The sequence below is a fragment of the Pocillopora verrucosa genome, chromosome 10 (genome assembly GCF_036669915.1).
Source record: "Pocillopora verrucosa isolate sample1 chromosome 10, ASM3666991v2, whole genome shotgun sequence".
NCBI classification, from domain to species: Eukaryota; Metazoa; Cnidaria; class Anthozoa; order Scleractinia; family Pocilloporidae; genus Pocillopora; species Pocillopora verrucosa.
The window spans coordinates 12,220,063-12,242,304 of record NC_089321.1 but is presented as its reverse complement, the minus strand read 5'-3'; the positions used below and the strand labels follow the sequence as shown (position 1 = coordinate 12,242,304).

Below are 22,242 nucleotides of genomic sequence, written 5' to 3'. Positions count from 1 at the left end.
TCATGGACAAAGAAATAAAGAAACCTGAATTAAAATTCAAATCTGGGTTAGGGCTAATCGACCTTTGAAAAACTGGGCCCAGGCTTTTACAAAGACTTCTTGCAGGACTATATTGCTTAATCAAAACAATTCCAACAATCTTTCGTTTGGATCAACAAATATGGCCGCCAAAATGCTCTACGCCATGGAAGCGGTTGGAGAATGGAGAATTTCTCAGCTTAGCACGACAGAAGCGATGTGGGAGCCGGTTTACCAGACTGTTTTTAGTCTGTCCGCAGCTGTACGAGTGACTACTTGAGGACAACCACCCCAAGCATTATGTTACGATTTGTACACAAATCTGTAATTTCACCCTCCCCTTCCCCTTGCGACTGTTTTCGTTTTATCCCCTGATCGTATTCGCTTTTATCCCTCGAGCCCTGGACGATGATCAGATCTGTGATCATCTGTGAACAGACTAGGATGGTTTATCTCGATGGATGTACCTCTTCCAGTTGTTGAGGGACTAACAAAAACCAGTAATTGGCAGTTTTTACCCGATGTGAATTAGATCTGGAATAGAAGAACAGAATAACATATATTTTTAAAGCGTTGTGGTTTGTGTCTCATAGTCAGTTTGTTCACCAACGTTCCGTTGCGTGAGCAAGATATTGGATGTGTAATACTGAAACCACTTTCAGTTTGTACCAAACATTCTTGAAGCTATCAGCAAAAATGAAGGCTAAGAACGAAATGCAGACCTCACACTGCAAATTGTACATTTAGGACTGAGAACACAGGCTGCGTGTAAGTCGAGTGCCAACGAATTTCTTCGTGTATGATGCGATTTCCTGTTGCCGCGCATCTGTTTGGTAATAAGTCACAGATTACGTCAAAATGAGGTCAACCATTTGTCTTTCCACCGAAAGATCATAAAGAGTTTAATCAAAATGCGTATTAAATTTGGCTTATCTGATACCGGTTATTAATCGACAGAGGACTTTTCCCGTGTTTACACAGCGGATTTAGAAGAATTCAGATAAGTCTTGCAAACTTCAGACCCAGTCGGAAGCTTGCAAAACTTTTGAGAATTCTCCCAATCCATCGAGTGCTTAGAAAAGGCTCTGTAAACACAGATAAGTATCAGGAGCCATTATGCTACTGTAAGTACTTAATTGCTTTCTAGAAGCTCAGAAAGCCTGACGTCACAGTCGTGTTTGCATGCTCTCGGCTAAACGGACCTATCGATTACCGGTACTTGCCGTAACGCGTTTTAATTGCGTGACGATGGAGGTGGACTTTACCCAATGTTTATTTACAAGAGCGATGGTTAATTGTAGAGTCCCAGAGTTCAATGTGAGATAAGATAAGATTTAGGGATGCTGGTTTCCTCGATATCTGGCGGCATAACTGGAAGGCTGTTGATCTATTTTCCCAAAAGGTTTGATTGAAAATACTCTTTTTCGCTTATTTCATAATTTATGGGAATATTAGCTCGTTATCATTCATTTTTTTCTTCTTCGTTAGCTTGTTATGAAGAGAAACGCTTTAAGCATTAAAGCAATACATCTCAGGGTAATCACTTCCGCTGCGTCAAGGAAATTTCGTTTTGACATGACTATTTTGTGCAGATCATTCGGCATATGAAGCAGTTTGATGTCATCCGTGTGATAGGTGCAGAGATCTGTACTTGCGAGTGGGAAGGTGATTCTCAAGAAAAGCGACTGGCTCGACTTTAGGACATCATTGGAAAGATATCGATCATCGCATCGCAAAGTTGAATTGAATTAAAAGTTTTCAATTTTTACCAGAGTTATTCAGACTTACTCAATCATAAAACTATTAAGAAAATGTTTATGATTTGGAGGACTTCTTGACGAAACTAACATAATATCATTATATTTCGACCTTCACCGGCTTAAGAAAGGGAAGAGAAAAGAAAGGGGTTTTGAGTGAAGTACTTTGCGTAGTATGAAAAATACATCTTGAAAGGAATCGCATGACTCAAAAAAGGAATCTGTAATGACATCAGTGAGTGATTAAGACCAAGAATGAATTTTGTCATGACAGCATGTCATTTTGTGATTCCAAGTGTCAATATCTCTATATGTGCTCTTCAGATCCCGCGCTAATTCAAGTCTTCTGGTCCTCCGCACTCGACTCTAGTGATGTTGCATTTTGCTTCGTTAAGCACATTTTCTGCAACGAGGCGTGCTCTTGGTTTGCTATTGTTTCCCTCGGTAAAACTGAACCTTTTTCTCACCAGCGAGGTTGGCGAGGATATTATTATGACTGATCTCTCTATTTTCAGAAATATAAAAAACCTGATGTTTGTTAGTTTGGCTGGCTTTTTTATTTGAATTAGGCTCATTTCCGCGTTTGATTTCTACGCATGTGGTTTGTGGTTCGAATCATAGAAATGCAGTCAGTTTTTCGGTGACGCTTTTGTGCTCAATAGTGAGAAACATAAGTGTTTTGTAATTATGTCTTATAGGCTTTGCTTTGACTGAAATATCAGAGAAATCAGGATCATAATTTGGCTACACAACATTGTAAATCATCTACTACCATTTTAAATCATCTACTAAAGGTAAGCATCGTTAAATTTGATGATACAAATGAGTACGATTAAAAATAATACTCTTAATTAATTGGTACTGTGTCGGTTTAAATGTGGATGTGAGCTATCCAAATCTTTTATAACGCTTCCAAAAGTAATTTTCAACAGGCACGCTTTGCTATTGATATTAGCCAAGTGATTTGGTTTACACTCTTGTGACCTTATGTAGATTTCATCATGTTTTGACATTTCATAGCATATCCCCAGCTTTGGATTTCCAGATCAAATGGCCATTTTCCCTAAAAGAGGAACATGACTAGAAAAAATGCAAACCTCACAGTTTTCAATTGGAAATTCTTAAATACAAAATTAGAAGTTTACAAAAGTTTTTATTTTGCAGTAAACTTTCCACAAAGTTTTGATTTATTTCCCCTGTATCAAGGAATTAATTAATTAAAGTGGAACTGCTAAAGAGCTTAGTGCATAAGACTCAATATCCCTGTCCCTAGGTGAGGGTTTGGTAAATCTTAAACAATTTTATAATTTCAGTAGTGAATATTTCACAGACTTACTGTAGTATAATGGAATGGTAAATTGTACAGATTTCTCTGAGCACTAATGTATTGGGTTTACTTTTTCCTTACCCAGTAATCAATTCAGAGCTTCAACATTGCCCTCCCAGGCAATACCCCCAGCATTTAAACTTTTGAAGATTGGTTTGTTCAAGTTCCAATGCATGTCTACTTATGTGTAGGACAAGCAGCAACTTAAACATAAATACACATACATCTATATTTCCAATAATTTACATTGTGTGATTCCAAAAATGGTTTCTATTTGAAGACTCTATGAGGATATTGGCAAGAAAAGGTTTTTCCCCAGGCAGGCTTTCCTATTGATATTAGCCAAGTGGTTTGGTTTATATTCCTGTGATCATGTTTCATGTAGATTTTATCATGTTTTAATATTTCATTAAACATCGCATGTTTTAGATTTCCAGATAAATTAAATGGCTATTTTCCCTAATAGAGGAACATGACTAGAAAAAAATGCAAACCTCATAACTTTCAATTGGAAATTCTTAAATAAAAAATTAGAAGTTTACAGTAGTGTTCTTTTTTTGCACAAAACTTTCTGTGAGTTTTGATTGATTCCTTCTGTTGCAAGGAATTAGTTAATTAATTAGCTAAAGAGCTTATTGCAAAGAGTCAATCTCCCTGTTTTTAGGTTAGGGTTTGGTAGATCTTGAAAATTTTTATAATTTCCTTGGTGAATATTTCACAGACATACTTAAGTATAATAGAGCAGCAACTTGGACAGATTTCTCACAGCAGTAATGTATAATTAAGTTTAGTTTTCCCTAATGCAGTAGTCAATTCAGAGCTTCAACATTCCCCTCCCAGGCAATACCCCTGGCATTTAAACTTTTGAAGATTGGTTTGTTCAAGTTCCATGTCTACTTATGTGTAGGACAAACAGCAACTTAAATATAAATACACATGCATCTATATTTCCAATGATTTACATTGCATGATTCCAAAAATGATTTCTGTTTTAAGATAATAGGAGGGTATTAGTTTGGTGGTAAGGTAAAGAACTTTTGATTCTATGATAATTTGGACTATCATTAAAAATTTGAATCCTGGGAGCATATTCATGCTATAGATATCTGGTTCAATAGCAGTTTAGCATCACAACTGGTTAGGTTTGTGAACTGTAGTGTTTTATCTTGTGTCTCATACATTTACCCTGCTGGTATAACTAGTTGCCCATGTATGTCATGCTCTGCATTCAATTGAAGCCAGTGTCCAAATAGTTTGAATTAGAGCCCAGGTCTTTGCATTTTATACTTCAATGCTCCACCTTTCATGCGTTAGAGTGCAATGTGGCAGAAGATGCCGTTACATGCTCAATATTTAATCATTTTTTCTGAAATTTTCACAACCTAGAGGTGATTGAAAGATCTGCACACTGAAGCTTTAAAATCATGGCCCCCTCTAATATCAGACTTGATTTACCACTCCTGAAACTTTTGGAACTTTTTGTCTCATTACTGTTTTGGTTCAGTTGATATCTTGCAACAATCAATGCTCTGAGAGCGGCAATTTAAGCTACAGTTTATTGGTATACCCTATATATAAGTAACAGGAAAACTAAAAGTTTTGTCTTTTAATTTTCACTTTTGACACTTCTCTGTCTTTTCAGTTACCCCCTCCGCCCTGTTGGTGTCATTTATAGCATAACTCAAAAACATCAAGATTAAATGATTTATTATACATGGTCTAAAGGTTCATTATTCTCATTTTTTAAAAAAATTGGCATTCCCTTCTAACAGTAAAACAAGGCAGTCTAAAATGAAGTTCATATGTGACATACACACTGCATTCTGCAAGGATCAGCAGCTTGGAAAGCATTATATGAGAATAAGAAAGATGATAAATTTTAAGATGATAAGTTCTGTGCTAATTCGAGTGCTAAGTTGCATTTTAGAAGTTTACAAAAGTTTTTATTTTGCACTAAACTTTCCACAAAGTTTTGATTGATTTCCTCTGTTACAAGGAATTAGCTAATTAAAGTAGAACTGCAAAACAGCTTAGTGAATGAGACTCAATATCTGTGTCCTCAGGTGAGGGTTTGATAGATCTTGAAAATTTATGTAATTCCAGTAGTCAAAATTTCACAGACTTACTTAAGTATAATGGAACAGCAAATTGCACAGATTTCTTTGAGCAATAATGTATTAAGTTTAGTTTTCCATGACACATTAATCAATTCAGAGCTTCAACATTCCCCTCCCAGGCAATACCCCTGGCATTTAAACTTTTGAAGATTGGTTTGTTCAAGTTCCATGTCTACTTATGTGTAGGACAAACAGCAACTTAAACATAAATACACATGCATCTATATTTCCAATGATTTACATGGCAGGATTATAAAAATAATTTCTATTTTAAGATAATATGAGGATATTAGTTTGGTGGTGAGGCAAAACACTTTTGATTCTATGATATGGACAGTCATGAAAAACTTGAATCCTTGAAGCATTTTCATGCCACAGATATCTGGTTCAATAGCATTTTAGCTTCACAACTGTGTGCCAAAATTTGACCCAAGTTAATCTTAACCCAGGGTTAGGTTTGGGAACCGTAGTGTTTCATCTTGTCTCCTACATTCCCCCCTCTGGTGTAACTAGATGCACATGTATGTCATGCCCTGCATTTTATTGAAGCCAGTGTCCAAATAGTTTGAATTAGAGCCCAGGACTTTGCATTTTATGCTTCGATTCTTCACCTTCTGGCTTGAGAAAACAAGATGCCATTACATGCTCAATATTTTTTATAATTTTTTTAAAATTTTTACAACTAAAAGGTCATAGAAAGATCTGCACATTTAAGACTTGATTTACCACTCTTGTAACTTTTAGAACTTTTTTCTCTGTACTGTTTTGGTTGAGTTGATATCTTATAACAATGGATGCTCTGAGAGCTGCAATTTAAGCTATAGTTTAGTGGTATACCTTATATGTACCTGGAAAAAGAAAAGTTTTGTTTTCCATTTTTCAGTTTTGACACATCTCTTTCTTTTCAGTTACCACCTCCACACCTGTTGGTGTTATTTATAGCATAACCCAAAAATACCTTTTAAATGATTTATTACACTTGATCTAAAGGTTCATTATTCTCATTTTAAAAAATTTGGCATTTCTTTCTGGCAGTAAAACAAAGTAGGCCAAAATTAAGTTTATATGTGACATGCACACTGTATTCTGCAAGGATCAGCTATTTGCAAAGCATCATGAGAGAATAAGGAAGATGATAAATTTTGATTTTGTCGTGGAATGAAGATTATTCATTGCTTTGCTGTGGGATTTGTTTTATACTGAAAGTGTTTTTAAAAAAGAATTTAATGTACACTTCAAAATGACAATCTACAGTGCAACTCATTTGTAAGGACCAATATGCAGATTATTGTTTGATGGTTATTTGTTTGTTAGGTGCACTGAAAATTTTCCTTTCCCATGGAAAATAGATCCAAAGCTGGGAGTGCTCCTTATGTCAAAGTGTTTTGGTGCAGCCTTTTCACAACGTTTGTTCATCATTTAAATTGATTTTTGGCTTTACTCTAAGTCGGCTGACATAATTTTCTCTCTTACTGTACATGTATGAATCACTAAGACTGATGATGGGTCTTTTAACTGACATGTTGACATTGTCAGTTTCTCAAGTTTTGGGTTATTCTTGCAACTGGAAACTTATTACAGCTGAATAAATACAATATCAGCTGAATAAATACAATATTGCCCACCTGAGAGGGCTTTAATCAACCAACTTATTACTGCCCAAAAAAGTGTCACAGAACTATGCAGGTAAAAAACTAAGAACAAGTGGTACACATTTAACTATTTGACCCCCAGTTGTGACCAGCATCAGATTTTCCCCAGTGATATCACTTGTGAACAAAAGATTAAGGTTATGAGGATAAGAGAGATAATCACCAACTGTAGAAGCTCTTGATTGTTAAGCAAATTCTCCTTGTCAGCATCATAGGAAATATTTAGATAACTGTGAGGAGAATATACATACTGATGTTAGGGTGTAAAGGGTTAAAATTTCTGAAAACAAAAAAGATATTTTTACCATAACCAATTAGCATTGTCTAATTAAAAGTAATTGTGATGTGCACAATACAATTTGCAACATACTGTTTGCTAATTAAATATGCCTAAAAAAGATAAAAAATTTTTTTCTTTAAAAGTATTGCGTAAGAGATTTTCATGGGTTTCATGTAATATGACATGTTGCTCTTGCTTGAGTTATGATGTTAAGATGACGGTACTGAATGTGTATGGAACCGACTGTATGAAAATGTTTTTCCCCAGGCAGGCTTTTCTATTGATATCAGCCAAGTGATTTGGTTTATATTCCTGTGATCATGTTTCATGGAAATTGTATCCTGTGTTGTTATTTCATGAAACATTCTCAGCTTTAGATTTTCAGATGAAATGGCCATTTTCCCTAATAGAGGAATATGACTTGAAAAAATGCAAACCTCATAACTTTCAATGGGAAATTTTTCAATATAAAATTAGAAGTTTACCGTGGTCTTTTCTTTTTTTTTTGCACTTAACTTTCTGTGAGTTTTGATTGATTTTTTCTGTTACAAGGAATTGATTAATTAAAGTAGAAGTGCTAAAGAGCATAGAGCATAGACTCAATATCCCTGTCCTAATAGGTAAGGGTTTTGTAGATCTTGAAAATTTTCATGATTTGGATAGGGAATATTCTTCAGACTTACTTTTAGTAAAGGGGAACAGCGAATTAGACAGATTTCTCTGAGCAGTAATGTATTAAGTTTAGCTTTCCTTTATGCAGTAATCAATTCAGAGCTTTAACACTCCCCTTCCAGGCAATACCCCTGGCATTTAAACTTTTAAAGATCGGTTTGTTCAAGTTCCATGTGTACTTATGTGTAGGATAAGCTGCTGCAACTTAAACATAAATACACATGCATTTGTATATTTCCATGCAGTAATTTACATCAGGTGATTCCAAAAATGATTTCTATTTTAAGATAATATTTAGGATATTGGTTTGGTGGTAAGACAAAACACTTTTGATTTTATGATATGGATAGTCATTTAAAAGTTGAATCCTGGAAGCATTTTCATGCCACAGATATCAGTTTGGTTCAATGGCAGTTTAGCTTCAAAACCATGTGCTAAAATGTGACCCAAGTAAATCTTAACCCAGGGTTAGGGTTAAAATTCCCAACAGTAAGAAAATGTTCACTCTCTTTGAGTGTGATCCTGTTACATGTAATGTGGTTATTTTATAAGGAAAATGTCATTGTGGCTTATGAGCAGTCAGAAGCAGTGGGGTACCTCTTCTGACCCAAAATTTATAGCTCTTTGGAGTTTCCTGTTGCTTGATTACAAGAGAGATTTAGGCTTCTATGCCCTTCAAGTGGCAGTAGTTTTGATGGGGTATTATAACATACTTTCTAAAAACTTCTTTCCTCTTTTAACTTAAGACCTTGCTCTAGAATTGGCTTGTAATACTTCTATTGCTGGTGCAAACCAATGCTAAGGGAACTCAGTGTTAAAATGATATGAAGTTATTACAGTGTATATATCACAATTAAACACAATGCTATCTAGGTCTTGGATAAAAGTCTTGTGGCAAATTACGATCCATATATCAGTCATGTTAAATTATTTCCCTAAAGTTAAAAATTTTAAAAATTGTTGTCAGTATTTAACTGCATTAAATTTTGAATTAAAGTTTTTATCATTTTCATTCCTGTGTTCTATTGAGCAGTGAATCTGGTGTCATTACAAAGCCCTCAGTTAACATTTTGAGTGGTTCAGTGGTGAAATGCTACTAATAACTATTTATAACTATGCTATTTATAACTTTCTTATAAATTGTTAAGTGATTTGATTTTTTTCAGGAATCTCTGATCCCAAAGACTTTTTTCCTTCAGCTGTCTCCTTGTCTGACCGATCAGCTGGCTTTTGGAATACCATTGTGACATTACCAAAATGTGATCAACAAAGGATTGCAAATGGTGTGTGGGGGAGCTCAGGTAACCATAAGGCTGTCAAATAATAATTATTATTATCCTATGAGTATGAACTGAGGATACCTGCAGTATTGTAATTTGTAATTATCATAATAAAATGTCTCCCTTGTCTTAATACAGCGCAGATTTGATGATAAGTTTATAATATTTTTTAGTCAACAAACTTTTATAGAGACACGATTATATAGGTATATTATTCCTTCAGAGCACAAAAACAATCCCTGATACTCTAAAGATGACAGGTTTCTTTAACCCTTTGAACCCAAAGAGTGATTAGCATCTAATTTCTCCCTACAATATCAACCCTGAATCACGTGTTAGGGTCATGAGAATGAAGGTAGTGATTATTAATTAAAGAGAACCTTTTGATCAGTAAACAAAATCTCCTTGTCAGCACCTTAGGAAATGTGTGAAGAAAGTATGGAGAATATGCATTATGACACTAGGGTGTAAAGGATTAAATAGTGTTGAAGGAGTCAAACTGATTAGTAGAGTGGAGAGGTTTTGCTCCTCTTTCCAGTACATGTCTAAGAGAAGCAATTACCCAATTGTAATGTTTCTTTCAGAAAACGCGCAGGTGTACTTGATGACTCCATCTTTGTATTTTGGATCATATGGCGTCAGCTACTCCTTCACCTCTTGCCAGTTCTGTTGAGAAGACAAATGGAGCCAAGCTCAGCCGACTTCTCATCGATGGTGGAACAACAGTTCTCAGGAACGTTTTCAATGGATATCATTCCCCAGCAAGTCTTTCAGCCGCGTTGAATGCAAACTATTCAACTCTGAATACTCTCTTAAAGAAACGAATTTTACACAGATCACAATGGGATCTATTGTTTCCTCCAAGCGGTGCTCCTCCAGACTCCCAGACATTTGATATCACTCTTTTATTCCTTCTCTTAACCAACATTTGTGGTCTCTTCCCACCCCACTCAGGGTGGCACACCAAACCACTTTTAAGTGACAACTCCCTTGAAGCAAATCTTGCTCGCATAAAGTTTTACCGCAATGAATTGTATGGCCATGTTACCACAACTGGTATTGCTGGTCCAACTTTCTCAACTCTGTGGCAGGAGATTAGTGCTGTTCTTGTTGCTCTTGGCTTGCGGCGGACAGAAATTGATAGATTGAAGGCTGAGCATTGTGGAGAGCAAGAGTTCTTAGATGCGTTGCTTGAGTGGGCTGATTCTGAGGAAGATATAAAATCACAGCTGAAGGACATACGGGATATTGAGACCCAAGTGCTGCAAACTGTTGATGAAGTACGGCAGATTCAGTCATTTGATCACGAAACTATTCGTGAAAGTAAAGCAAAGCTGGTAGAAGTTCATCAATTGCAAAAGAACTTGCAAGAATCTATCAGTATTGTGCATCAGAATCGACTTCAAGACAGTAAAGCCATTCAAGATACCAAGTTAACAGTTGAAAAAGTCTGCGAGAAGCTTCAAACTTTGGAGGAGGCATCCAAGCACACCATTCAAAATTTGAATGACGAGAATGAGAGCATCAGGGATGACAAAGTTCTTGCGAAACTAGCAAAGGTGGACAATTTAGGTGAAATTAGACGCCATGCAAGCAGATATGTTGAGGGAACTCGTTTATCGATTCTTAAAGAAGTCGAGAGCTGGTTAGCTAACAAAAGTTCTCCAAATAGAGTGATTGTTATTAGCGGGAATGCTGGAATGGGAAAGTCTGTAATCTCAGCTGTCTTGTGCCAAAAGATGTTAGAGGTTGGAAGATTGTCGGGGAGCCACTTCTGTCGGCATAACATGGCACGCCGAAGGAATCCTAAAGTGATGCTGCAGTCGTTGGCCTGTCAGCTCTCCGAATCGCTGCCAGAGTACAGGAAGGCTCTCGTGAAGAAGTTATCGAGAAATGTGGGCGTTGAAATTGGAGACATGGAAGTGGAAGAACTGTTTGAATTCTTGTTTAACGAACCTCTTTCAGATTTGAAAGACCCAGGCTCTATCCATCTCATGGTTATAGATGGCTTAGACGAAAGTGAATACCAGGGACGTAATGAGCTTTTAAATGTGATTGCGGATTACTTCAAGACGCTTCCGTGTTGGATACGATTTGTGGTAACAACGCGACCTGAAATGAACATCTTAGAGAAGATTCAAGACTTAAATCCCATACAGCTGAACCCAAACGATCAAGAAAACTTGATGGACGTTAGGCTTTGCTTTCAAGAGCAACTGGAACATGTTCTGCAATCGGATTGCCAAGATACCATCTTAGAGAAGCTTGTTGAAAAGTCAGAAGGAGTCATGTTATATACCTATTACCTGACAGAGTTCATTAAGAAGAATGCTGTACGTATGAATGCTGCTGAAGTGATCAACAGCGACTTGCCATCAGGTATTTCGTCCGTTTATCAAGACTACTTCAAACGCCTGAAAAATGAAATGCAGAAAGAACTAGGTATCACCGAAGAGCAATTATTTGATTTTTTAAATGCCATGGTGGCAGCAAGAGAACCATTACCTGTCGAGTTTGTCTACAAGTTGTTCCTTTCAAAAGAATGGTCATCGGCTGATGAGCAAAAAGTACGAGACGCAGTTGATTGTATCTCGGCTCTTCTACCCATTGAGGGCGAGTGCATTGACTTCTTTCACAAGTCAGTCAAGGACTGGTTGGTCGAGGAGTCTACTTCGAGGCAAAAGAAGTTTATTGTTAGCGGAAAAGAATGTCATCGCGTCATTGCAAAGCTTTGCAGAGATGAACTAGATGAATTGAAACTTAAAGGGATCCAGAGTTCAACACTGAAACAGACGTCGAGGTATGCCTTGCAGCATGGTGTTCAGCATATACTTGAGGTAGAAGAGAATGCTCGTCCATGTAGCCTGGACGACATTGTAAAGAATTATGTTTTGGACCTAGAATTGGTCTATGCAAAGCTAACTGTGAAGAGTACAGCAGCCATTGAAGATGTTCTTTGCGTACAAGAGAAGGAAAATACAAATGGTTTGTCAAAGAATTGCAGAGAAGCCCTGGAGACGTTATTGTTGCTGTTGCGGAAGCATTTAAGTACTCTTTCAAAACTTCCGAGTGCCATCTTTCAAATCTTGTTGAATGAAGGAGGACGTGAACTGTCTGCGGAGGCATTAAGCTTGCTAAACACCAAGTATGCGGACTTACCATACATGGAATATTTGCGAAAGAAGGAGGAAAGAACAGATGTTCTACTGCGGTTTTTTGCCTCAGATAATGTGATCTGCTTTGATGTCTCACCAAATCAGGACTACCTGGTATGCGAGTGTTCGAATGACACAATTCATCTGTGGTCGCTCCGTACTGGCCAGCTAATGTGGACACGTTCTACGCTGGTATCAAACAATGATTTTCAGGAGCACCTAGGGAACGCACGGGATTTCCTTTCCGCATTTCACCGGTCAGTAGTTTTCCATCCAACCTTAGACCTGATCTTACAAGGGACTCTGTGTCAGGGTTATACCTTGGTCGGAGACGTGAAACCTCTTTTCCGTTCGAGCGAGTGCCGATTCTTAGTTTGTTCAATATCTGGCGACAAAAGCACGATGCTGACTGACTGTCTGGACGGGAATTGCGTCATCCAGTGGAGTCTAAAAGATGGAAGTGAAATTAGTCGTTTTACACACGAATGCGAAATTGTATCTTTTGCTTGGTCTGCTAGTGGAAGACGGATGGTGATCGTCGATTCTGACAAGTGCGTATACCTCATTGACATGAATGATGGATTTGAGACTCTAATATGTGCTTCAGTTTTGTCACGATATGTTAAGTTAACTCCTGACTGCCGGTTTTTTTTCTGTTTGGTTTCGGATGACGATGAACACGTTTGGTGTCTGGTGCCCAAGCTTTTTTGTTTAGATATTGACAGGAACACTAAGTCAATATATAGTTTGGATTGCTTTTTTAGGACGAGGTCCTACCAGTACGCCTCAGAGTTTGAAACTTGCAATGAGAGTGGTTTCTTATCAGGAGATCCCTTTTGGTGTTCATCTATAAGATCATTCCTTTCTGTGGATTTTGCACTTGTACTAAAAAAGCAGATGTTACTAAGAGTTTCCCCTTACAGTAAAGTGATTGAAATGTGTCGCCTTAATGACGTAAGGGAGTGGAGAGGTGAGAGTAGCGATGAAGCGGGACTAAGCATAGAACCCGTTGACATTACGACAGAGAGAGCCGAAAATAACGATCTAACGGAACATAACCTACTAGAAATCAACGATATGCTGGAACAGAAAGCTGGATTCGATGTTCTGTCAGGACAGAGAGCTGAAGTTGCTGATCCATCAGAACAGAGAGCTGAACTCGGTGGCCAAGTTGAACAGACAATGGAACGTAACAACTCTACGGAAAAGAGAGATGAACTTGATGACTTTGTGGGAGAACGAACGGCATTTAATGACCCACCAGAAAAGAGGCTCAAACTCGATGAACTGTCAGGACGATTGGAAATTGATTTATGCAGCTTATCAGAGAATGGAGCTGATTCTTATTCTAACAGGGGTAAGTTTCTAAAGGAACTGTGGTGCTGTGTCGGTGGGAGAGTATAACAGGGTAATTTAGTATTACCAAATGAGTTGATAACGTAAACTGCCCATCGTTCCGAGCGTTAGCCCTCTGTCAATCGCTCTGACGAAACGTCAGCTTTTAAACTCTTTACGGTGGCCAATTTACGTTATCAACGCAGTTGATAATACTTAATTACCTAGATCCTTATTCTGTTCTCTCTTTCCTAGATGATCAGGAACAACAGGAACCCCTACTTGAGGACATAGAGGGAAACGGTTTTGTTGAAGATGATTACTTTAAACCAGCAGTTGACGTTTATTTCTCTGTTGATGGTGACTATCTTTATACTGTGAAAGGTACAAGGATCCAGCGAATAAATCTTGTGACTGGCGATGTTTTAAGTAAAAGGATTAGAAAAAAGGGATTTATGAATCTTGTGCCCGTCAAAAGAGGTGTCCTATTTCAAATAAAATTTGAAACGCTTGAGTTGTGGAACTCTGAGTTGTCTGTTTGCATGCAAAGGTGGACTGGCTTTTTCTTGGTTGTTGTACCCTTATCAGAGAAACGAGTCGCCTTGTATACAATTAAGGATCTCCGACAGGAAGTCATCACTCTAGATACAACAAGTGAAAAAATTGTGTCAACAATTGCAAGTTTTGATGGTATGTTTTTGGCATGTAATAATAAATATGAAGTGCTAACCACCACTGATGCAAAGTTTCTGCAGCTGTGGCGTAAAAACCAAGTGCTATGGAAAAGTTCTATTCAGGTAGATCTACAAAGCTGTTACAAAAATGTTTTATTTTCTCCTACTGAAGAATACATCGTCACTTATGCTATAACTGGCTCTTACGTCCTCGACGCAGTTTCGGGAAAAGTGATTCGTCAATTGGAGAACATGGTTGTAGATAACATTAAGTTTATCAGTAACGAGGACTGCATTGTGGGCTTGAATGATCCAAGAGGTTTGTGTCTTCGATTATACAACGTTATATCTGGTGATCTTCTTAGTGAAATTGTAGAGGAACGACGAATTCCAAGTTATGCAGTTTGTCCTTGTAAGCGCTTGGTCGCAATTGGCTTTGGAAACCTCAGGGACTATTTTGAAATCATTCAAGTGAAGCTGCCAGGCGACAAAGAAAAGACGAAAATCAAAAGGTCAGTTGAAAAAAGTTTATTTGAAGACAGAAGAAGAATAATGTGGATGGTAATATAGTGTTAATAGTATTAATAGTAGTAGTAATAATAATAGTAATAATGATAATAATAATAACGATGATACTTAATAATAATGTGATAATCATAACAATAATGATGATGGTACATGTAAGAATAATGATTGTTTCGTTCTACCATAAACACACGATTTCTAGGTAACGAACAGTCTTTATTTGTAAACTAAGTGCGCTCTCATGTAGATATATGTGATCTAAAACCTTTTGCGATTAGATAACATCGACCGCTGTATCATGTGTCACCTGAGGTGCACGTGATCTCCGAGTGTGCTCTCGTTACATCCTTTCTTTCATAAGAAACAAAACGAAAACAACGGAACAATCAAAACAAACATGAGAAACAAAAAAATCAAAACCACTATCCAAAAGAATCAACTAGTCAAGTCCGGTAATGTCTTTGTCTCTCATGACACTGACTCAGGTTAACGAACAAAGTCTTTCAGATAGGACGGGGGCTTCGTTATTCGACCACTGCGAGTCTGGTTGCCTTTGGAAGCTTGCGATGCTAGATCAGTCGCAGGCTGCTCGATCGCTGGCTCCTGTGGCTTCGCTACTTCTGAGCTGGAGTGACCACTGGCGTTAGTTTCTTGTTCAATGTGTTTAGATGGCGAGGGAAGTTCTGTCTGCTTGGGCATCTGGGTTGTTGGCGTGTGAGACTCTTTTGTAGTTGCTTTCAGATGCCTTCTATTTCGTCTAAGGGCAGAGCCATCTTCTGTGAGGACTTTGTAGGATCGCATGTTCACCTGTTCCTGAACAGTGGCTTTCTTCCAGGGCGCCTTGGGGTTGCTTGTGGGCTGAATGCGCACTGAGTCTCCAGTTTTCAGTGGTGGCAAATCTCGAGCGTTTCTATTGTAGTAAAATGCCTGCTTGGTTCTTGTCTTCCATTTTCCTTCTTGGACATTTTCGGCGAGTTTGGGTTTAAGGAGCTTCTCGCTTGTTGGGAGTAGGGTCCTTGTTCGACGACTCATTAGTCGTTGTGCTGGACTGCTTTTCATGCCTTCTGAGGGTGTGTTTCGGTGGTCGAGGATCGCGAGCCAAGGATCTGTTCCATCTTTGTTAGCCTTCTTAATAAGCCTTTTCACAGTCTTGACTGCGCTTTCCGCCATACCATTGGACTGCGAATGTCCGGGACTTGAGGTTAAATGATTGAATTCCCAATCTCGAGCAAATCTCCTGAACTCGTCCGAATCAAACTGTGGGCCATTGTCGGAAAACACAGTGTTCGGGATGCCATGCCTTGCAAAGTGTTGCTTCAATTTGTAAATAACAGCTTTAGATGTTGTACTGGACTCCAACCTATCGACTTCCCAGTAGTTGCTGTGGTAATCTACGGTCACGAGGTAATGTCGGTTGTTTGTCTCAAACAGATCAACACCAACCTTGGACCATGGCCGGTCAGGTACCTCATGTGGGTGGAGTGTTTCCTTCTGCTGGGAGATCTCAAAGGTTCGACAAGTTTCACACTGTCTGACAAAGTTCTTCACAGCTGTGTTCATTCCTGGCCAGAAAACGCTTTCTCTCGCGCGTCTCAAGCATCCTTCCACGCCAATATGTGATCGGTGGATTCTGGATAGGACTTCTGGTCTGAGGGATTTTGGAACTACACATCTGTCTCCTTTGAAGATAATTCCATCTTGCGCTGATAGCTCGTCACGAACGTTGAAGTATGGCGTGACGTCATTTGGGAGATCAATCTTGGTCTCAGGCCACCCTTCTCGAATGACTTTCTGAAGTGCTTGCATCGTGCTGTCTCGCAGACTTTCTTTACGGATATCGTCTAGGCTAGCTTTGCGGAGTGGCAGAAACTCGACCATATGTATTTCTTCAACTTCTTTGTCGATGGTTAGCACTTCATCGCGCGATGTGGTGTTGGGAAGGGGTGCTCTAGAGAGTGTGTCTGCCAGATACATGTGCTGGCCTGGCTTGAAACCAATTTCGAGGTTATACTTCTGCAGGCGAAGTAGCATTCGTTGTAGACGCTTGGGGGCGGCCACGAGAGGTTTGCGGTAAATAACTTCAAGTGGTTTATGGTCGCTCTCAACAATCACTTTGCGACCATAAGTGTATTGGTTGAACTTCTCGGCTCCAAACACTATGGCTAGCAGTTCTTTTTCTATTTGCGCATAGTTGCGTTCTGTATCCGGATACGGATACGCGATGCGTATGCCACTGGCTGACCATTTTGTAAAAGCGTAGCTCCAAGTCCAGTGTCCGAGGCGTCGCATTGAAGTACAGTCTCTTTGGCGGGATCAAAGTATCGGAGGACAGGTGCTTGGGAAGCTGCTTCTTTGATCTTCTTAAAGGCGCTCTCATGGACGTCGCTCCAGTGCCATTCTGCATCCTTGCGCGTTAGCTGTCGCAGAGGTTCGCAAATGTCTGCCAGCTTTTTTAAGAATCTCGTCAGGTAATTCGCTAGACCAACAAGCCGCTGTACACCTTTCACATCTGTTGCTCGCCTCATGCCTTTGATGGCGTCTATTTTGGATGGGTCTGGTTTTAGTCCATCTCTTGTTAACACATGACCAACGTAGGGGATTTCTGTCATCTTCAACTTGAACTTCTCCTTGTTCAGTTTCACTCCCTTTTCGCGGCACCTTTCAAGTAGAGTTAGCAGTTTTTTGTCGTGATCTTTCACTGCTTCTTGCACAGTGTCACCTTCACCCGAGATGAGGATGTCGTCTGCAACTGTGCGCACACCGGGAAGGCCTTCGATGGCTTGATCCAAACGATGTTGGAAATATTCCGGTGCGGGTGATATGCCAAATGGCATCTTCAGCCACCGGTACCGACCAAATGGAGTGCCAAACGTTGTTAGATAGCTTGAATCTTCATCTAACTCGACATGCCAAAACCCGTTTTTAACGTCACACACACTGAAGACTTTAGCTTTTGACAAGTCCGGCAGGAGATCGTCGATAACCGGAAGAGGGTAGTGGCTGCGTTTCAAAGCTTTATTTAGTGGCTGAGGGTCGATACACACGCGAAGCTTGCCGTTGGGCTTCTTAACAAGTACCAAGCTTGAGACCCAATCTGTTGGAGTGTCAACTGCTTTGATAACACCAAGTTCTTTGAGACGAGTGAGCTCTTGCTTTAACTTGGGTTTCATTGCCACTGGAATCCTTCTAACAGGCTGTTTCACTGGTTCAATGGTTGTGTCCAACTCTAAGTGAAGTTTCTTCTTAAATTTTCCTTCTCCAGTGAAAACGTCATGGAAATCTGCTGCTATTTGTTGCATCGTTAGGCCCATTGCTTCTGTCTTTTCTTGTACCAATGAGATATTCTCGTAACGCACTTTGATTAATTTCATTTTCTGCACCGTTTTGGAACCCAACAGTGGCGTGCAGTCGTTATTGACAACAACAAACTCTGTTTCGCATTCTTCATCAACCTTGGGATTTACCAGATTAACACGACATTTACCAATGGTTTCCATTTTCGATCCGTTAAACATGCTGAGGACTTGTTTCGAATGCGCGATCGGGCACTCGTTCGGTAAATCGTTTTTGCTTATCACATTACAGGTGGCGCCACTGTCGACTTGAAAACGAACGGGATGACCTTTGATCTCCATTGTTGCGAAGATTTTCGATTTGATGGGTTGACTACTGACACTTTTGACACTTTGTTCTTCCAGATTTTCGGATGAAATCGTGAAGCAGTACTCTTCATCGCTCGAATCCTGCGAAGTTTTTGCGTCTCGCACTCGGTGAATCCGTTCTTTTCTTCGTTGTCGCCCACCAAGTTTCTGTTTACATAGCTTGGCGAAGAGATTTGTTTTGCCGCATTTCGCACATTCTTTTCCGAACGCTGGGCATTTATCTCTTGATCTCTCGTGTTTTCTGCCGCAGTATTTGCAATTAACTAACTTAGGACTGGCGTCTCTGCCGTCTTTTTTCTCTTTGTGGTTGAGTGCGTTGACTTCTTCTCTTCCACTCATGACTTTCATTTGCGATGCAGTTGTTTCGGCTGATCGACATACATCGATACACTTCTGAAGATTTAATTTGGGCTCTTGTAGTAATTTCTTCCTAGTTCCCGTGTCACAAATTCCACAGACGATCCTATCACGAATTAATTCGTCGGTGAGTGGACCAAAAATGCACGTTTTCGCGAGAGTTTTGAGCGCTGTGAGATACGTGTCAAATGATTCGCCGCTTTCTTGTTTTCTATTATTGAAGCAGTATCGCTCGTAAATGACATTTGTTTGGCCAATGCAGTGCCTCTCCATCAACTCCAGAACTGTATTCATTACGTTCTTGTCTTCTTCTTTTTCGAACGGAAGACCATTGTAGACTTCGAGGGCTTCGGTTCCAATGCAGGTAATGAAAGTAGCTACACGGTATTTATCTTCTTGCTGGTTAAGACGTGAGGCGATTTCGAACGAATCCCACACTTGCTTCCACTTCTTCCAGTTTTCTGAAATATTTCCTGCCAAATTCAATCGCGACGGAATTGGTAAATTGCTTTGTATTCCATAACATGGCGTCGGCGCTTGAACACTCGCTGAACCTTGAGGTGGTGTAGTTGTCATCGTGTCGAAGAGGCTACACTCCTGGTACCATGTTTCGTTCTACCATAAACACACGATTTCTAGGTAACGAACAGTCTTTATTTGTAAACTAAGTGCGCTCTCATGTAGATATATGTGATCTAAAACCTTTTGCGATTAGATAACATCGACCGCTGTATCATGTGTCACCTGAGGTGCACGTGATCTCCGAGTGTGCTCTCGTTACAATGATAACAATAGTAATAACAGTCATGATGATGATTATAACTATGATGATACTAATGATAAATAATGGTAATAGAACAGAGTGGAGTCCAATTCGGTCTATAATCATACGAGAGATTAGCAAAATCGGACGACCGCAAAGCAGGAATCCGATTTGTCAATCACGAGTGTGATTACAGACACAATTGGATAACACAAAGTCCTGTATCAATTTATCATAACCGTTACAATTTCCGAAGACAAGAAACACATTAAGGACAAATATCTCCGATAGAGACAATTTCTAAAGTGAAAAATTTCTCAATTTTGGAAATTCCACAGTTTATTTTAGTGTAAGTGGTTGTTGCTATGGTTGTTGTGATAAATTCTGTGACTGGTGGATTTGGCGGAAAGGACTCAGTATGAATGGACGCTTCATCTATCCGATCTCAGGTGTCGATTACAGACAACTGTCCGCTTACAACTTTACAGAATGATTTGTGAAAAATAACTACTGATCACTAGTTAATTTACTAAAAATACTCTATTACTTGAGATGTTGCCTTTGACTTAACTTCTATTGTTGAATTTTTACCTCAGGTTGAACCTTCCAAAGTAGGACATCTACAGAGATTTACAGTTTCGTTGCAGAATGGGAAAGACATTGTCTGAAAGGCTGTATTCTTCTAGTCCCGACATCTGAACAGGAGAGACCGCTGATCGAGATTGAAGCGAGTAAAAGAATGATCTTAGTGACAAAGCTGTTCAAGGTTTTAAATGATTTTTTTTTTGTTGGGAGAGACTTCATAAACATTTTTAACTGTTCTTAGCGTAAACTTGAGACAAACATTTAACCCTGTAACTCCCATGAGTGACCAAGACAGAATTTCTCCTTACAAAATCAATAGAATATCAACCAGATAAGTAATGAGAATAAAGAAAAATCTCAATTTGGGGATGAGTTGATCCAACACTAAATTCTCTGAGCTAATTTTATAAGAATTGTAAGGTTGACGGTAAGGAGAATTATAAATTGGATCTGGGAGTTAAAGGGTTAACTATATATTTTATTTCTCCTCTGGTGTTTAATCACCAGCTACAAGCTGAGAAATTGTTTTATGGAAGCGGAGTGTAGTAAGCATTTCGTTTAGTGTTGATTTGCAACTCGTTTAACTCGTGAGATTTCTCAAGGAAAACGAAAAAGGTATTGACAAATTGTACAGTTCTCAGAAAGGTCTTAACTTCATTTTCTGCAAAATTACTTGTACAGCTTTAGACTGTTAGAGAAAAAGAGAGAAATAGCTTGCGGTACCACTGGTGATTCTCTCGAATTTTTCGTGTAAAAGAGGTACTTTCAACTGTGTGTAAATAAGAAACCAGCTAAATTTAAATCAATTTTATGTGTACATAGCTTATACCGGTCTAGTTGAAGATGGAACCGGAATGACCGCGAGGCAATCATTTTTCAACATTATTTCCAGGAAAAAAGAAGGATATTCAATGCGCTGATTCTGGATACAAATTAGTTTGCGTTGTTTTTGAAATTTGAAGACATTACTTAGTTTTTGATAATACTTTCTTTTATCGGGAATGGGGCCTGTAGTCACTCAAAGTGAAGTAGTTTTAGAATAAAATCAAAACGGAGAAGAGATTTAATGTCCAGTTGATGTGAAATTCTGTGGGCATAGCCCTAACCTCCAGTAGGTGGCTGTTACTAGTCATCGTTGCATAGTCAAACGCACCAGGCTGGTGAGGGGTTGAAACGCGTTGACCCTTTTCTACTCCCCCCCACTGGGCCCTAACCGCCTGACTTTGTGGAGGGTTGGGCGGAGGGGGGGAGGGGTGAAGCTTCAGAAAAATTTTCTTCTGGGCTGCTCTATTTGAGTTTCAATCAAAAAGGGGAACTCTTTTAGACACCTTTTGAATCAGGAAGTCTCCCTCTCTAATTTCCTTACAATTATAAATGAGAGAAAAAATTAAAAAGCAAACGAACATACACAAAACATATTTTGTGAAATAAAATAGTCAAACCACTTATCTCAGGAAACCCCACAAGTTAAGAGTAGAAAAAAAACCTCACCCGTTCCTAATTTGAATCTTCGTAAAGATGTCCTCCTTCATGGTATAGAAGACACAGGAAACAATAATAGAACCTCATATCATAAACCTATTGCACATACTGGTTTCCTTGTTTTTGGGTTTTTTTTTTGTTTGTTTTTATTGTGCTACGTCATCAGTGTCCGTCTACATCAAGTTAGAGCCTGAAATTTAAGGGCGTCACTACACAGTCCATGACTCGGGGCACCGACAGGAGGACACCCTTACATTAGAATGTATATTCTCCATAATGTTCACTATTTATTTTCTTAGGTACGGACACGGAGAATTTGTTAAACAATCATTTCGTCTATTCTTGATTCAGGGATGATCTTTAACCCTTTAACCCCTACGAGTGACCAGCTTCTAATTTCTCCTTACAATATCACCCCTGAATCAAACATTAAGGTTACGAGAATCAAGGAAATGATCACCAACTTATAAAGCTCTTGATTTTTAAACAAATTCTCCTCGTCAGCGCTTCAGGAAATGTATAGAGAACAGTATGGAGAATATGCAGACTGATATTAGGGGGTAAAGGATTGAGGAAAATTTATATACCGATTGCTCAATAC

At 38.9% G+C, this 22,242-nt stretch overlaps 1 protein-coding gene across 2 annotated transcripts; it reads left to right on the top strand.

Moving 5' to 3' along the window:
* The first annotated feature begins 1,323 nt into the window (after positions 1–1,323).
* Positions 1,324–21,219, top strand: LOC131791912 (uncharacterized). 2 transcript variants are annotated; one of them, XM_066172987.1, is made up of 6 exons: positions 1,324–1,420; positions 2,474–2,569; positions 9,023–9,124; positions 9,688–13,615; positions 13,849–14,779; positions 20,171–21,219. In XM_066172987.1, exons 4-6 carry the CDS (start codon positions 9,736–9,738, stop codon positions 20,187–20,189), a joined length of 4,830 nt encoding a protein of 1,609 aa, XP_066029084.1. In that variant the 5' UTR covers positions 1,324–1,420; positions 2,474–2,569; positions 9,023–9,124; positions 9,688–9,735; the 3' UTR covers positions 20,190–21,219. The 2 variants fall into 2 exon arrangements, with proteins under 2 accessions (XP_066029084.1, XP_066029083.1); XM_066172986.1 differs by having other exon boundaries at positions 8,990–9,124.
* The last annotated feature ends 1,023 nt before the right edge of the window (positions 21,220–22,242 follow it).

Excerpts from the sequence above, each read along its gene's own strand:
- LOC131791912 (XM_066172987.1), top strand. The coding sequence starts at position 9,736 with ATGGCGTCAGCTACTCCTTCACCTCTTGCCAGTTCTGTTGAGAAGACA. Across the intron at positions 13,616-13,848 it reads TGATTCTTATTCTAACAGGG|ATGATCAGGAACAACAGGAA; the intron begins GTAAGTTTCTAA and ends TCTCTTTCCTAG.